Source organism: Haemaphysalis longicornis, unplaced genomic scaffold (genome assembly GCF_048455015.1).
Source record: "Haemaphysalis longicornis isolate Haplotype H1 unplaced genomic scaffold, Haemaphysalis longicornis Haplotype H1 scaffold_7, whole genome shotgun sequence".
NCBI classification, from domain to species: Eukaryota; Metazoa; Arthropoda; class Arachnida; order Ixodida; family Ixodidae; genus Haemaphysalis; species Haemaphysalis longicornis.
Window position 1 is genome coordinate 195,786,190 of NW_027526422.1, and position 17,776 is coordinate 195,803,965.

Sequence of the window (17,776 nt, forward strand, 5' to 3'; positions counted from 1 at the left end):
GGCATCACTTTTGCATATTTTCCTGAACGTAACGACTACATGAACCTAAAAAACAGGAGCATCGTAGCGGACGTATTGATAGATTTGCATGCTCAGGAATAAAACTCATGCAGCCATTTTTCATCCTCAATGTCGTAATTTCGTCTTCACTGCATGTTCTTCATATTCTGTGCAGCGTGGAGCTCCACTAAAACGAAAAACAACGATATCTATCTCAATAAGTATCATCGAAAAACAGTTTCCCATGAAACTAGCAGTTTTGGTTTCGTTCTGTATGCGCTAGAGGAACTTTTATGTGATGGCGTCAATTGACAACACCAGGGCCATCTTATCCAACGTTGGCCCCCCGGCAGCAAAAAAATCAACAGAGCAACACAGCTTCCACCAACCAAAGGAAGGGAACAAAAACACCACAAATTTCCAAACACAGCACAAAACCCCAAACGAGGAAAGGAGAAAAGCAAGAACAAATATCCAAGAAGAATGTCTGGAAATGATGTAAACACGGTCGGCACTGGCGCAAGTCAGGGGCCGCACTTCAGTTCTATTGCAGCAGTGATCAATTTCAAATGATCCCTGATAGACTACGACACGCTTCAGAAGGCAGGACACTGACGAAGCCGAAACCAGTGCTATCCTGATGGCTATCAGATGTGGAGAAGCGAACAGGAGCCTGAATATCATCACGGACCCTGCAAGAGGCATCAGAAACAGCACAGCGAGTATAATACACATCGGATCCAAACAGCTCATCCCCCAAGAGCTTCACCGCGTACGCAGCATCAAATGGTGCCCTGCGCACGACGGCCTAGCTAAAACGAGGCGTTGACTCGCATGCGAGAAACCTTACAAGCCGCAGCGACCAAGACCACTCCTACGCCCTTCCACCATAGGAATCCTAATTGAAATGCCTTAAAATTATAGGGATCGAAAGAAGATGACTACCAAGAGCTCAAATGACAATACACACTCATGAAGCACAAACATCTGGAATACAAATAATCACATTCGGGCACAAACCCATGCAGCGGCTATGTTCGCAGACAGATTTAGTGTGGACGGTTTTAACCGAAACAAAAATGCCACCCTCTTCCACCCAACATGAAGACAACATTTGGCGATCCCCCTTCTTCCTTTCGTCAGCCACGAGGCTGCACGCCACTGGGGGCTCCTCCAAACCCACACACGCCCCTGCCGAACCATCCTTCGCCTCACCTGCCACCCTCTTTCGCTCTGTCTGCGAGAGTTCCACGTCGCCAATCTGCTGCCCAACTCGCCTTTCTGCTGCAGAGGCCCCTCTGCCTTCGTCCGAGACGTTGCACCTCACGATATCCGAACTTGTCGTTAAAAGTCATCCTTAACAGAGAGCCCCGGAACGTTTTAAAAAGTCCGCAGGCTTTCACATCTCTCCCAAAGTGGACAGCGTTAACACGTGCTAAAACCCGCGGCCGCCGGCTTCGTCCAATCGATAGCGCGAACTCGGCGTCTGTGCTCCCCACTTCTGGCGCAGACGCAAGTGAGCTCGCGAGAAGAGCAGCACGCCAGCTGTCACGCCACCAATGCTGGACAGTGTTATCGAAGGCCAAGCTGGCTAACGTCAGGCGCTCCTCCCGTAGCGCTCGGTATTTTTGGTTGGTATTTTTTGCGAACTCCTCACGCGGCGCAAGCCCACGCGCAAGCCTGGACGCCACCATGTGTTGCGCAATAACGTCATGGCTTGACGGGCGCCGGGGAGGCTCGACGGAGCCATGCCTAGGCTAGCGAAGCGAGCGCGAGCGCAAGCCCTGGCACAGCTGCGGCAGGGGTTGCTAGCGCCAGGTGTGGCTAGGCAACGTGAGGTGACGTCATCCCTCCACGACGTTTTTTTTTTTTTTTTTCGTGCGACGGATGGATAACGCTCGGCTTAAAAAGCTATTCTGTTAAAAAGAAAGCTAGAAGTGCTATGATGGCAACGCAGCCGACAGAATACACGGCGAACCACGACCCACAAGTTCGTTTCAAATTCAGTGAAATACTGGTGCGGAACACGGCCAGATAACTGCGCAACCATTGTACAATATTACTTTTATTATGACCGTCTGCGTACTCTTGGTGCGCTGAAAACACACGGGAAGACCGACTTCCGCTAGAGTGAGTATTTTTAAATCTATGCAACGTCCAGCGCACGCAACGTCTTCCCTGGCTGCCGCCGGAAGGGGCTCATCGTACACACTTCCGCGGTACTGCTTTTCGAGGAGGTGTGCGGGAGCCACCCCGAGCGGTCGGTTCGACGGCAGCAACCGCGCGACCAAAAATGACAATATGTTGTTCTCATACAAGGCGTCAATACTGATCACAGGTACCATGAAGAAACATTTTGCTTAGTGGTTCGGAACAGCAAAGGACGTGCGGGTTTCGAAAAGCACGACGGAATTGACTTGAACGGACGAAAACGCTTGGCACGTGGAAGCGCTGTAATTTTTCAGTTGCGATGGTATGCCCTTTGGCATAGTTCAGAGAGCCCTAGAGATACAGGCTCGCACCGGCTTCCCAGAGGAAGTCCAGAAGAGTGCAATAGTGGGGCCCCCAACCATCGCCAGAGATCGGGGGGTTTCCCATGACGCAGACCTGGGCCGCTACGTTGTATTCGGTTGCTTCTTTACGCTATAAATTATGCAACACTGTACCACACCAAGTAGGTTTGCCAAAAGTATTCTCACTCTCACCCTCGAGCAGTGGGAGGCCGCGCTGTGCAGTTCGGACCCTGACGACCAGCGACAGTTGGTTGACCGGTCACGCAGGATCGCAGCCGCCGCAGAGGCCCTGGACTGAGGTCTTCTCCCGCTTTCAAGCGCGAACCTCCTGAATAATTTTTTTGACCCCACCAGCACCATTTTTGCTGCCATTCATTATCTGAGAATGCCTGACGAATTCATTCCGCCCCATTTTTATCCTTCTACCATTTTCCCTGAAGAAGAAAGTCTATGGTAGCTGCATCTTACTGGTACTCCCCTACGGGCAGAAACATGGAGGCTCACTGAGAGGGTTCCACTTAAATTGAAGACGACTCAGCGAGCAATGGAACGGAAGATGATAGGTGTAACAATATAGGGCAATAAGAGAGCGGAGTGGGTCAGGGAACAAACGCGCGTTAAGGACATATTAGTAGAAATTAAGAAAAAGAAATGGATGTGCGAAGGGCACGTAATCCGAAGACAAGATAACGTTGATCATTAAGGGTAACAGAGTGGATCCCTAGAGACGACAAGCGTGGCAGGGGCGGCAGAAAGATAGATGGGCAGATGAGATCAAGAGGTTTGCGGGGATAAATCGGTGGCGGCTTGCTCAACTCCGGGGTATTTGGAGAGACAGACAGACAGACAGACAGACAGACAGACAGACAGACAGACAGACAGACAGAGAACTTTATTGAGCTCCAGAAAATCCGTGGCAGTCTTAGTGACTGCGTCCTGCGGACGCGGGCCGCCCTTGCGCAGGGGGCGGAAGCCCTTGTTCTTCCGCTCTCTCGCCAGCAATCTGGAGAGCCAGGAGTTGTCACGTAGTCTTCACTTTGTATGGCTTATTCCCACTCTTCTCCTGACATAAAGTCACCGCTCGGTAACGCAAGGAATTGCCAGAGCATGTGGTTTAAGGAGCATGTGGTGCTACTACATTTTGTGCAGTGTGGTGTGATGTCGCGTACGAAGTGGCTATATAACCTTCTCGAGGGGAATGGACCCGTTTGGAGCATTCTAAGGGCAGTTGATTGCGATCGCTGAAGCTTGGCGTGCGGGGTTCTTTCTCTCTAGCTTGTAGTGTGCCATGATTTCGTTGAAAGTTTGTAGTGGATCTCTATACTCTTCCCAGTCACTGGCCGTCGAGCGTCCTAAGCTGCCGCGGCGGGTGATTTCACGCGCGCAGTCGTGGGCCGTCTCGTTGGCGTTGGGGATGTTCTCGTGCATTTCGTGTTCCATGTGGGCAGGGGACCACGTAATGCAGTGATAGTCGTCCTCGCTTCTGTGTGAGGCCTTTGCCCTGAAATGGGCGTAGCTAGGCTGGTGATGATGATGATGATGTTTATTCCTGCCTCGCTTGCTTCTAGTTTATCGTGATGCAAAGCGCGACTGCAACAGCCGCTGTTTGCCTCATGGAATTGCTGCGAAGAAAATCAGTGAGGGAAATGCCTTGTTTGGTTAACGATTTCACACCAATTAAGGCATCATTCGGCAATGAATCAACTCTAAAATGGCTACAAAAAGGTGGCCTACCCAACTTCCCTTCAGTGTCCGTTTAACGACTGAGTGACAGTCATTTGTCAAGAGACAGCCTTAAGTGCCATATTCTGCGAATAACGGTCAGTGTTTTAATTGTCCCGCCAAGGAATCGGCCGCTACTCCAACGGTAAAAAAAGCAGCGATCTCGCCGGGGGAACGGAAGAGCAATGACAGGGAGAGCAGTGAAAGGGGAATAAAGCCATGCACCTCTCCGTCTAACGACGATGGCGTATAACACTAAGTTTCCTTGTGATGTATTCTTTGGTTGGCCAATCCCACGCTGCGAGTTTGGGCTACTCTGGAGGTACGCACCACGTTTTTGGAATACCAACAGCAACTCTCGGGTGTGCCCTCCGTAGGAGGCCTAACGTTTAGGCATGGGCTGTAAGGCGCGAATCGGCACCTGCTGCTTGGCGTTGAATGAGCAATTTCTTGAATGGGTGCTGGTTCGAGGTGCTAACGCCCTTGTTGTCACGTTAGACCTAATGTACTATACGTCAAAATTGGAAGTTATGCCCACCGCCTACTGGCTAACAGACTTACGGCACGCAGAGCAACGTCATTCTTCTCGGGACTAATCCTTTGGTTCCCCTCTGACAGTTCCGCAATACTGACTCACATTGGTCGGAGAAGGCAGTGACGGCACACCACCAAGTGAATGTTTGGCGTAGACGGCAGCTATCCATCTTTTCTCGTGCTCGGGCGTGTAACACGGTTCTTGTGACTAGTCAGGCTTTTCACCGGATTTTTTAATCTTTATTTGGTATTCGCGTAGCGAACCAATGCGTTGCGATACCTTTCTCTTCCGGTTATGCGGGGTGTCTTGAGCTTATTCGTTTTTTTTTGTCTGGCAGCTTGTTTCTCGTTTATTCTACCTTCGAGGTGCTCAGCATTCGTTTTTGAAAGCCGTACTGCAAACACATCTTGCACGTTTTTAACCTGGTATTGTTGTGTCTTCGGTGTCTGTGGAAGCAATTCGCGTAATTTTCGCAAACAAGGGATTGACACGTTTCCCTTCTTACAGGCTTGGTTTAGCCTTGAGTACGTATCTAATGCTTCGCGCGATTCTATTTCCAATGCCCTAGTTTCTGGGCTTTATATCGTGTATCGTACCTCCAGTGTCCCTACAAGGACGTGCTCAATAGAGTTTCTAAAAAGTGTTCCGCCGAGCATTAAAACAGTTTTCTTAGAATTACACACTGATGCGCTCCCTGTGAAAACTTGGATGAAAGACCCGGGTCTGTATATGGGTTGGTCGACAGATTGTCGCCTCTGTTCTCGACCAGTCACACTTGATCACTGTTATGTAGATTTCAGTGGCGCTGTCTTTTTCTTCAGCATTTCGCACCGAACGATTAGAAAACACATGGATACGCCTTTCTTCATCCGATCGCCATATGGTTATCCTGGTGAGCCACCCAATGACATTTTTGTGTTGATTGGTTTGTACAGTCTGTGGGAATGTCGCAAACGTGATTGGCAGGCTGAGCCACCAGATAAACAAAGTCATATTATGTGATAGGCATGCTGAGTCACCAAGATGAAACAAAATTACACCATCTTCCCGTGGGGAACCATGAGGAGAATGCGAAGCATCATGGTGGTTCCGTGTAGGCTCCATTGTGTTGCCGTTATGTTGTGTCCTTTATCGGAGCATGAATGGGAACCTAGTGTAAACCACCATGTAGAGACAGAGAAATGTAGAGACAGCGAAGAGACCGACACCCGCGTTACCTGATCTAACACCTCCTAATTCTCGTCTTTACTGCGTGCTCACGCTCCTACCCCGCTGCTCGCCCTCTTTGTCCTCTTCTCTGGTTGAGCTGCAAGGCGCGTGGCGCTTCCCGCCACAACTGTCCCGCAGGAAATTCAACATCCTCCTCTAGAGTTTTGAGTTCGTCGTTTTTGTTGACGTTTAGCTTCGCGTGCCTTCGTTGTAGCAGTAGCTTCTTGACGTAGTTTGAATGCGTGAAGGTCATAAGGCGCGTTCATAGCATATGCTCCCGTCTCGGTTTGTAGCGCCGTGGGAAGAGCGCCACGTACCTCCCGTTGCGGCCAGAGAGTCGTGGGATCGAAACCGGGCGCCGGTTAACTATTTATTTTATTTATAGTGGACTGCGCTGAAGTCAGCCCTAACGTTGACGGGGCTGAAGAGACACGCATGCACAGTAGAGTGCGGACGGCGGTCAACAACAAGGGAGGGAGTGACACAGCCCCGAGCATGAGATGCTTCGCATCTAAAAGCCATATTTCCGAGAAACTGGGGCGTTTGTACATAGTGTATAGAATTCCTTTGACCAACCACTTGACTGGCTCACTCTTTTGAACGTTTGTGTGCGTTTGCATGAATGTTAATGTATTTGTGCTTTTGACAAATTTGATCATTCTTTTATTTACATGGCTATTTAGTCCTCGTACTGCTGCATTCGAGCGTATTCTCCCGAGAAATAAATAAAAAAAAAGGCGAAATGAAGCCGTCGGGTAGACACCGGCTTCATAACGTGAGGGACCCAGGTTAGGTTCCGGCCGCTGGAAGCGCCTTTTAGATGCAAGGCATCTCTTACAATCAGCCTGTCCCGCGTTCATCGGCGTAGTCCTCACTCCTCATTACGCATACGCGAACTCTCCTCTGTTCTTCTCTCCGACAGCTGTGCGTTACGCGCTCTCTCCGGTTCATTATCATAACAGCAGCTGGCGCGCTTCGCCTACGTTCCCATGTGCTCCGGCGCGCTTGTGCGCGCATGTGGGCGCATGCGCAACTTTACTCCGCTGTCTCCTCTCCTTCAAGCGCGCATATAAAGCGGTGAGCACTCGACGCCCGTTCAGTTAAGCGCGCGCATTCGCTTGACACAGTTGCTCGACTCCGCTTGACTTTGCTCGTGCTTCGCTTGACGACGACGACTCCGTTGAATCTTCCGATGAAGACGGTCTTTACGTACTTGGAACTCTACGTGTGATTGAGCACCATTTAAGGCTCACTACACTTCAACCACATTTGGGTAACCAACATAACGGAAACGCGAATTGAACCCCGTGAGATGCCTTGCATCACCCCAGGTTTCCCCTTGTGGGAAGGTGGCGGAATCTTTTTTGGGCTACTTAAACACAGAAATTTTGGTCTGTCTGTCTGTCGGTCTGTCTGTCTGTCTGTCTGTCTGTCTGTCTGTCGGTCTGTCTGTCTGTCTATCTGTCTGTCTGTCTGTCTGTCTGTCTGTCTATCTGTCTGTCTGTTTGTCTGTGACTCGATTCAGCCATCCGGACAAAGTGAAACGAAGTCTGCGTCTTATATACTCACAGCGAAATCTAAACGTTTAAGTCCGCTATATATATTCATACTTGCCATCATTGTCGAACAAGAACAAGACATTACGCAAATATAATACAGAAAATTAATACACAAAGGATATTTACAGTGTTCCTTTACAAAAAAAAATTGATAGATGCTTGATATTTGAGAAATAAATACTACGTCTATTGCAGAAAAAAATTCACACTGTCGCCTGCTGTCGCCCGCGCCACTATACTGGCGCCATTTTAAGAATTGAAGCGGCAACACCTACGAAAGGTTTCACTAGATAGGTTCCACGTTCTGCTTGGAACGCACGTGGACTAGGGCAACGCGGTTCTATGAAAGTTGAAGTAGGGCGCCTCGATTTACGCGCGTCTCCGCCGTACGGCAGCGCTGGCATCGAGGCACCCGGCTTGGAGCAGTGGAACGCGGTAGACTTAAATTGACTTGAGCAAACCCTTAGCGTGTTTACCTTGGGAGGAGCTCGACGCGAGAGGGACCGCATGAGAGGGGAGAGGGAAAGCGAAGGGAGGCATTTACTTAGGAAATGTCGACAAAGACTATCGTCTTTTGTCGACATTTGCAAAGAAAGAAGCAGATACGCGCAATTTTTTTCCACTTTACCCACGAACGTTTATTTTCATCGTCAGAGAAATTTGCCTGTCCTGCAGGGCGTATTCGCGCACAACGACATCAGTGGTGACACTAAAGCTTAGTTTCAGAAAAAACATAGGCGTAGTCGGATGGGATTGGGAGTAATATACTGAGGGGCTGCTACCCTATAACAGCAGCCCGAGGCGCTACAACTGCGCTGCCTCCGCACGCTGACAGCGGTAAAAAAAGCTATTAGATTAGTATGGCGTTCTTATCCCAACGCAAAGTCTCGGCGTGCGCTATTGGCTTGCGCAGTTCGCGCTGCGCATGCACAGTACATCAAGTTAGCGTCGCGTAGCGGACATAAGACGAACGCTCACTACTTCGGCCAAACAGCGTGCGTACGCAAGGGCGCTTGCGTAGCCCTTCATTCACATCATGGCGGCAAGTAGAGCGGAGCACCGCAGCGCTTGCGCTCATCTGTGAGCAGTAGTTGACATCTAATAGAACAAGGAAGAAAGTGTGCATGATTGTTTTTGCTCTGGGCTTCTTAAATACGTCGCGTATATTGCTCGTTGATTGGGCGGTGTGCTAAACTACGTCGCTAGCTACCCGAACGAAGTTTCTGCAGCCCGGAGTCCAAAGCTGTGTGTGTGTGTATGGTATGTTCACACCTTCACTTCACGACGAAATGCGACAATGTGATCTTGCGGGTGGGCTGGGCTTACTATGTTTATAATTATTTATTACTAGCGACGACTCGATTCTTTACCGCGTATGTAGACTGTGCGCGGCAAAGAGGCTAATCGGCATGCACCAGAAATGACTTGCCATGTTATTTTTGCGCTTCGGCTCACGGTGCACGTCTTTACGTTTCGTTTGTTCGAAAGTAATGTATAGATTTGTTTCGAGTAAAATAAAATATATACAACAAACCCAGTATTTTGGTTGTGGGAGTCATGCGCGATTGTCAAAAGAAATACATCCGGTTTTGTACGCTTCCACTATAGACTGTGCTTCTGTAGGGAACATTTGTAATACGTTTTGTAATGAATACCAACGAGAAGGCGTTTGGGTCTACTGGTTTGGGAAGTCGGGAAAAATTCGAGGTGCTTGTTTGGCCAGATGTGGGGGTCGCTTCGAATTACGTTCAACAGATGGCGCGGAAAGCGTTAGCATGTCGCAACGCTGTGTACTGACGCGCGGCGGTTCCGTCAGCTTCATGGTATGTGAGTGCGCATGCAGCCGCATTGGCCGCCTCATTCCCTTCCAGTCCTTTATGTGGCGGGGTCCATGTGATATTGTAGAAATTTCCCATTTTGGGGGGCGCTATGGAACTGGGCTGTTTCGGTATTTTGCCAGTATACCATGGCAACTGAGGGTCCAATTGTCACATCAACGCAAGGATCTCACGGCCTGGTAAGCGCAAATCCTTCCAAAAATTAATACCATCACGTACATACATAAATCTAGATGATACAAGATGCTTCGACACCACCATTGCAGACCTTGACGAATAATGCAGGAAATGCGGCGAGACAGCCACGCTGTTCCCATGGCATATGGTCCTGCTTAATAATGTGGGGAACAGGCACCAGCAACGCCTTAACGCAGCCTACCATAGAAGGCAGCCCTTGCCAGAACCTTTCTACAGGACCAACTCCACCTTTCGAGAGGGCGAAGACAGGCGCACTCGCTACTGGGGCCCTGGACCTTGGGTTCCACCCACGAACTCCACTCCATTGTATCCTCTAACACATCTCGCCTTTTTCCTTTGTCTCAATAAAGATTGTTCAGTCAGTGAGTGAGTGAGTTAGTCAGTCTGTAAGCAACGCAAAACCGACAAAACGCTGTACTAAAACTCTCCTATCGGGGCCGACGTTGCAAGCCCCGAAAACAACATTAGGGTACGCAAAGATAGCAAACGCTATACTAGAACCCTCTGTGATTTTTTCTTTTCTTTTCGTGGCATACGCACATTTGGGGATTGGCCAAGAGTCGGGGTTTTCAAGAGGAATAGTGCCAACTTCACAAAATTCCCAAAACTGTGTTTTGGAAACGTAAATTTTTACAATATTCAGTGACACGTAACACTTGTATTACAGCAGGTCCAGACCAGCCGCGCAGAAACCTAATTCTAGAAAAGCTGCGGCGTGGGCGTGTCTTCTTTCCGAAGCCAGTCTCTTCGTAGGACGAATAAACGAAACCGAAGAGACGCGTACGCGATGTAGTAGCAAAACCAAATTAATTCGTGCCAAGAGACAAAGGAACGAAAGCGATAAAAAAATGGCGGCGTATCTGCTCCTTTCGCTGCAAATGTCGACGAAAAACGATATTCCACTGGCGCCCCTTCCAAGTAAAACCCTCTCTTGTCTTTCCCTCTCACCTCTTATGCTGTTCCTCTCCCGTCTCGTTCTTCCCACGATAACGCTCTACAGGTTTGTGTAAGTGAATTTAAAGATACCGCGTTCTACTGCTGCAAGTCAGGTGTCCCGATATCAGCGCTGCCGTACGGCGGGTGCGCGCGTGAATTGAGGCACCCTACTACGACGTTTATAGAACCCCGTTGCCCTACTCCAGGAGCGTTCCAAGCGGAACGTGGATCCTATCTAATACAACCTTTCGTTGCTGTTGCCGTTCGATCTCTAAAATATCCGCCAGGAGTTATAGTAGCGCGGGCAACTGCAGGCGACGGTTTTCTGCCGTTGATGTGTACATAGTATTTCATTTGTTATCGCAAAAACCAAACATTCATGAATCTTTCAGTAATGGAACACGGCAAATTTCCCTTCCGTATTCCTATTCTGCCTTATATTTGCGTAATGTCTTCTTCTTGTTTGACCATGTCGTTATATGACTATCGCGCAGCTTTTGTTTCACTTTGGCAAGATGGCTGCATCGGGTCCCGAAAAACAGTACTCTCTCAAGCTGCACTGTTGCACGTTGCTTTTGGCCCATCATACTCCCTGCCGCACCAAGTTTGGTGCTTGCAAGGTATCAACTGAGAGAATAGTGCCCTGGAACTCCCCTTCTTGGCGATTATGTACTATGGCATAATCGCTCCAGTGCTGTTGCACAGAATCGCAGGCTACGTATGCTGTGACCCCGTTGCTTTCCTTTTCAGGCAACACCTCGTGACCTTTCTCGAAGGCGAGTTGGCCCTGTTGGGTGAGGAAGAGTTTCTGTGACATTGGCCTACCCTGTTTAATGAGTTTTTGAACAAAAGGGTTATTATTCATGTCAGCTTTCCAGACCTGTGTCCTTAAGGATCTTCGTCGTAAGAATTGATTTTGCTGTTAGAAATGGGTGTTAGTGCTCTACAGTACTTGTTGTGACATTACCACCAACCTTGTTCTGTATATAGCTGCATTCTTGAAGCGAATGTTTTTCTATACTTGTTTCCCTCGCATGGTAATCGCTCGGTTGTAAGCAACTCAAAATTGTTTGCATGTCAATCTTTTGTCTGCATTCAAACTGAAACTGTTTGTGTGTTTCTGTAAGTCTCTTTAACTGGTAGCCTTCGGGCTGTGTTAGTTTTGTAGGAACATGCGCTGCATTTGTTTAATTGTTTTTCTGGGTTTTACCTTGTATCATGGATACCAGGATTTTTTTATAATACATTTTTCCTTTCAAGACAAACGGTACGTGCTGGAAACGTGTACGCGCCGGCACAGCGCCACCGTTCTGCAAATTTCTTTGCAACGCTTGTTGTGTACTTACTCGACAGTTACCCAACCTTTTTAGTGGGTGATTTTAACTGCGTTTTAGACCCTGTTCAAAACCCTCGGGGGCCGGGTCAGGGAAGACCGCGGCGCGGCGCGTGTGAGCTTGGAGACTTGGTAGATCAATTTAGACTGAGTGACGCTTGGGTGCAGACCCACGGCGGCACCTTTGCTGCAACTTGGGCGAGAGGAGCGTAGGGTGGAGTGGTGGGGTGGAGGTAGTGTTTTTCTTTGTGTGCGGTAGTAGGCGAGTGTGAGTGTATAGTTGAGAGGTTCGTGGGATGGGATGATGGAAGCTGATGTCTTGGAGCCACCCCGGATCTGTCTGTCCGCTTCCTCTGACGACCGGTGGGTCATTTCTCGGGCGAGCGCGTGTGCGTGCTCATTTCCAGGAAGGCATGCATGGCCAGGGGTCCAGACGATACGAATGAAGGGAAGCTTGGATGGATCGGAGTGTCGAAGAATGTTGTTTGCTTGGATGGAGAGGATTCCAGAAGAATATTCCCGGCAGGCGGCTTGCGAGTCAATTATAAAAGGTAGTAGAGAGAGAGAGAGAACATCTTTATTGGCCGGCTAAATTAGTCGCAGATACCAGCCTCCTGTAGGGGAGGCAGCATCTATGACTGCTGGCGTTGAAGGGCCTCCATCGCGAACTGGACGGCTCCCCGTTGAGAGTCTAAGTCTTCCTTGCCCACCGCACGAGCAAGATGGGGTGGAAGCGCGTCTGTTGGGTCCGGAGTCACAGCACATGTCCATAGCATGTGCGCCATAGTAGCGCGACTAGCACTGCACAGCACACACATGTCACTCGGCTGTAGTTCGGGGTGGACGTGTTTCGCCCATACAGGGGTCCACGTCGCACGCACTTGTAATTGTCTGAACAGTACTGCCTCTTGCCTAGAGAGGTTCGAGTGAGGCCCAGGGTATCGTCTCCGGGAGTCCCGGAAGCACTTCAGTACCTCCCCGTACGTAGTAATCGGGTTGAAGTCTTCACTTTTGTAATAAGTCCCTTCAGGCGTTCGCCTTTTCAGCCCCTAAGCAGAGTGATATGCACCGAGGAATTTTTATTGCGAGTGAATATATAACAAATTACAGCCATATAAAGCGGCGGTTGAAATCATATCCACAGACGAACCCACCATTTCCCTTCGCAGGGCCCACACGTGTGACTCTGCGAGATGCCAACCCCACACACTCCCACATGCACCATGGGGGACCAACATTTGTTTGTACTTTCGTGCGAATGCTGCGCAAAATTGCAATACATAGTACAAAATCGTTTGCCCTCTTTGTAAGAGCAGCCTAGTCCACAGAAGATATTTGCGGTCTGCGAGGCTAAGATTAAAAACAAGCTTTTAACCTTTGTTTATGTCAGAACACTAGATAAGACCACAGTTATATCTGCGTTATGCTAAAGCAACACTGATCTCGCTTGTGGGATGAAACATGTTTAAGCGTCTTTTATTTAGACTGCTTACGAATTAAGAAAATTTCGCTGGTTTGCTGTTATCAGCTATAGGAATTTAAGTGCGTAGTCGAAATAGCCTCCAATTAGGGCTTGGGCGGCTCAATCGCTGCCTTGGCGGATGGCTCGGCAACGTTCTCGTCGGTCATGACCGTTTCGTGGAGCCTGGTGTACGACGGTCTCTTGAGACGTACGGGCGACATGGGCGCGATGGTGATGCTGATGTCATTGGCGCCTCTAGCCAGCGCAGCCTTAACGCCGTACTGATCCATGGTGTCAACTGGCGCGCCATCGATCATGAGCAGCACATCGCCTGGGAAAATGTTCTTGCCGGGCGTGATGACTTGCGCGTTGCAGACTGTCTGAACTACGTGGCATTTAACGAGCGCTTTTTTGGACTCATTCCAGGCTTTCGCTTCGAACGTCTTGAAGCCGTAGTTCCCGCTGCCTCCGCAGGCTGTCCTAATGGCCCTCAGCTGGATCGTTTCCCGACCGGCGGCCTTGATGATCTGTTCCATGTCGCGCCGGGTTTCCAAGAGCCGGAAAGCGCTTGAAGACAGCACTGTCAGCACCAGCTGGTCCCCAGAATCCTGCATTCGGCGTCTTACTTCCGCAATGGGAAAGCTTGCGATATCTTGGCCGTTTATAGCCACGATTACGTCTCCCGCCAAGACGTGGGAGACTTCGGCGGGGCTGTTGCTTCTAACTTTCTCCACCATGAAGAACTTCCGGTTGTTCTCCCCATCGACCTCGACGACATCGACGCCGAAGCTCCAGTACTTCCCGAGACTCTTGGTTCTGAAGAGGATAACGTCCATTCTCTCTTTTGCCGTGATCGATTTGTCCGCGGGGGCACCACCTCCGGAGAAAGCACTAATGCCGGCTCTTACGTCGACGTCAGACGCTTTTCTGTAGTCTAGTTGCTCAGATTCTGCCCCACTGGTGTCAAAAAACGATTCCTTCAGGTCTACGGGACCTTGTTGTTTTTTCGCGAAGTTCACCATCTTCTTGAAACTCGGAGACGAATACGTGTAGAGCGGGCGCTGCGTCGAAGCTTCAATGTCCACCATTTCTTCCATCTTAAGTAACTTCCGTTTCAGAGTCTTGCTCGTGGCTTGAATGGTAAGGTGTGGTTTGTCCGGTTTGTCTGGCGGTTTGTCTGCCGGTTTCTCTGGTTCTTTCGGCTTGCCGCCGCCCATAATGTCATCGATGGCTTGTATGTTGCACAAAATTTTCTCAGTGGAGAGCCTCTTCCAGTTGAAGTCCGCGTAGAAAGGATGCCCTCGAATGTCAGCGTACGTGGCCGAGCCAAGACGTTCAACGGGGTTTTTCTTGAGCATCTTAAACACCATGTCTTTTGCCTCGGGCGTAGCAGAATGCGGGTGATCTTCTACCTTGGGCCACTTGAGTGGCTGGTTTATGATCTTGTCTTTCAGTTCGTCCTTCGTCTCTCCCCTGAATGGCACGCGGCCCGTCATGAGCTTGTAGAATGTCACACCCGCCGACCACCAGTCCAGGGAGCGCCCGTACGGCTTCCGCTGTAATATCTCTGGCGCCATGTAGGGCACCGTTCCGGCGCATTCTCCGTCGCGGAACTCCAACGCGGTCTTAGTGAAGTATCCTTTGAAGACGCGTTTCGAGAAGTGGCCGATGCACACTTTGTTGGTGTCGAAGTCGATGACCTTCACCCTTCCACCGGGTATTATCAGCATGTTCGACACCTTGATATCCCGGTGCAGCAGCCCTCTGAGATGCATGTGCTCAAGGGCGAGAATCAGCTGAGCCATGACTATTTTGCACTCTTCTGTATGTAAATAGACGGCCTTGTCCACAACCCTCATGAGATCAACGCCGCAAATGTACTCCATAACCGTTATATACGCCTCCTTGGTTGCGTAGCAACAGTAGTACTTCACCAGAAATGGGCTCCGAATCACGGAAGCGCAGACCTTGTCAATAACGGCTTGTTTGTGTCTTTGAAAGAGGCTGCATGACACTAGTTTCACCGTGCACATAAACTTCGTAGGCTTGTACAGTGCCTTGTACACAGCGCCGAAGCCACCTGCGCCAAGAAGTTTCACGCACTCAAAATCGTTCATTTTGGGGATGTAGGTCCAGAAAGGCGCGATCTCAGCTATATTTAGCCTCGACGTCTTTCCCACGATGGTGTCGCCCACGCCCATCCAGTCCGTCGGCGGCACGTCGGAGACCTTCTCGAGTGAGGTCGCCAGCTCGCCCACGATAATGATCACCTTGCGGATGTTTTCGCCTAACGACTTGGCGATGTCCTGCGCCTTCTTGTAGCACAAGTTGTGCAGGTGGATGAGGTTCTCTGCCGTATCTCGGATGTCCTGGTAGGTGATGACCTGGGCGTTGAGTTTTTCCAGAATGTCCTGCGCGGCCAGCACAACTTCTTCCTGGCAGAAGTGGCCCAGAGGCTCGCGGTGGAGGTCGAGCGTGCCTTCGCGGCGAATGAAGAAGTCCAACAGCAGCGTGGTCACCTTCGGGATGCGTGGGAACAGCGTCGTCACCACTTTGGCGGCCGTGCGCTTCTTCTCATCCATGGCCGTTGGGCTGCCGAGCGGAGCCGGAGATGCCCCCGCAGCTGCCGCCGGAGCTGCCGCCGGAGCTGCCCCCGGAGCGGCCGCCGGAGCTGCCGCCGGAGGTGCCGCCATGACTGCGGCTTAAGGGCGGTTCAGGGCGCAGTCACAGAGCCGCTGTTCCGGGGGGCCCGCGTAAGGACGGCGGGCGTGGCGTGCGTCTTTTTCCTCGGCTGAAAGTGACGATGATGATAACGGCGGTTGCGCGCCCTGGTGAGAAATGCTCTAAGCGCTGACTGTAACGAAGACATCAGCGTCTGTATGTGGATATTCCTCCGGTGTCTATGTGCCACGGGTATGTCCTGCGTACATGCCTGTGGTATTATTCCATCGCCACCTGCCTCGTTCCCCAGTGAAATCGTCATCCTCGTTCTGTCATCATCCGTGCGATCTGCCAAATACGCGTTTCTTGGCTGGCTAACCTGTCGTTTTTGAAAAGGGTCACCTAAAAATTACACCATCTTCCTGTGGTGAACCCTGATGAGGATGCGAAGCATCATGGGGGTTCCGTGTGGTTCCATTGTGTTGCCGTTATGTTGAGCGATCTGGTGTTTAGTAGCCCCAGAGTGAATTCCGCGTCCGGGTCCACACCGGTGGCAAAGGCACGCAAGTACTGTTGTGTGACGGTGAGTAGGCGGTGGTTCTGGAGGCGCCGAAACTCAACCATCATGTTCTTGTCGATGTTGTCGTCTCTGTGGTAGAATCGGTAGTCTCAGTCAGCGTTGGTGAGGTTAAGGTTGTTGACGTTGGCGCACCGGCTGAGAGCAACGTACACGCCCTCCTTTTCGCAGCTTTGTCTTCTTCTCCTTCTTCTCTTCAGCGGTTCCCTTACGGGAAGTTGACGACGGTGGTTGAACGCGAAGCTATCTCGTGATGGTTTCTTTGGTTGGCCAATCCCTAGGGGCATCCTGCCACAATCATCATCAGTGGTTCCTGGCCAGGCATGCGCAGTGGGCGTGCGGACAGCGGACAACAACTACAACGACAAGGAAGGGAGGGACACAGCCCCGAGCATGAGATGCTCCACATCTAATGAACCGGCTTCCGAAAACTCGTCGACTACACCTCACATGTGGTAGACGCCATTTAATTTATTTGTAGTTGTGGTCTGGGGAACAGTTGACACGGCTGATGATTGAGTGGAGTGTTTAACGCGCCGACCCAACGCAGGCGATGAGGCGCGCCGTACTTGAGGGCTCCGGATTAACTTTGACCACCTGGGGATCTTTAACGTGCGCCGAAATCTCGTGCACACGGGTGTTTTTGCTTTTCGCCTCCATCAGAAAAGTGGCCGCAACGGCCGGGAATCAAGCCCGCGAGCTCGTGCTCAGCAGCGCAACGCCTTAGCCACTGAGCCACCGCGGCGGGTCACAGCTGACATGGCTGGTAGTTGCGGACTGGGGCACAGTTGACATGCTTGGTAGTTGTTGTATGGGGCATAGTTGAAATGCTTGGAACAAAATATGCTGGCAGAACATTTTGCGCCAAGTGTTTGCAAGGTCCTTTTGTAGCAACGGAGGCCAACAAAACAGCAAAAGAAGTGCAAGAAGGCGTAAAGCGAGGCCAGTAGTATTGTGGAAACTTCTGGTTTTCGTTTTTGTGGCCATCTGCCTGTCAAAACGAAGGTTGACGGAAAAGTGGGGAGCAAGCACAGGAAATAGGTGAAAAAAAACACGACCCAGAAAAAATGGTAGGCAGTTAAGCAAAAGCGAACAGCAGTGCGTAAAATAACAATTAAAATAAATTGAGGATGTTTTGTTGTTTGCTTGTTATTTTTATAAATTGGTTCGAAACCAGTGTTTGAAACGTCGATTTGGTGGTAAAACATTCAATACGGAGCTTTGTTCGGTCCG

The 17,776-nt window shown here is 50.3% G+C and overlaps 1 protein-coding gene across 1 annotated transcript; it reads right to left on the reverse strand.

The window, feature by feature from the left end:
• Positions 1 to 13,409: 13,409 nt before the first annotated feature.
• Positions 13,410 to 15,998, reverse strand: LOC144146745 (uncharacterized). Its single transcript, XM_077678669.1, has one exon. It carries the CDS (start codon positions 15,996 to 15,998, stop codon positions 13,410 to 13,412), a length of 2,589 nt encoding a protein of 862 aa, XP_077534795.1.
• Positions 15,999 to 17,776: the final 1,778 nt, after the last annotated feature.

Excerpts from the sequence above, each read along its gene's own strand:
- LOC144146745 (XM_077678669.1), bottom strand. The coding sequence starts at position 15,998 with ATGGCGGCACCTCCGGCGGCAGCTCCGGCGGCCGCTCCGGGGGCAGCT.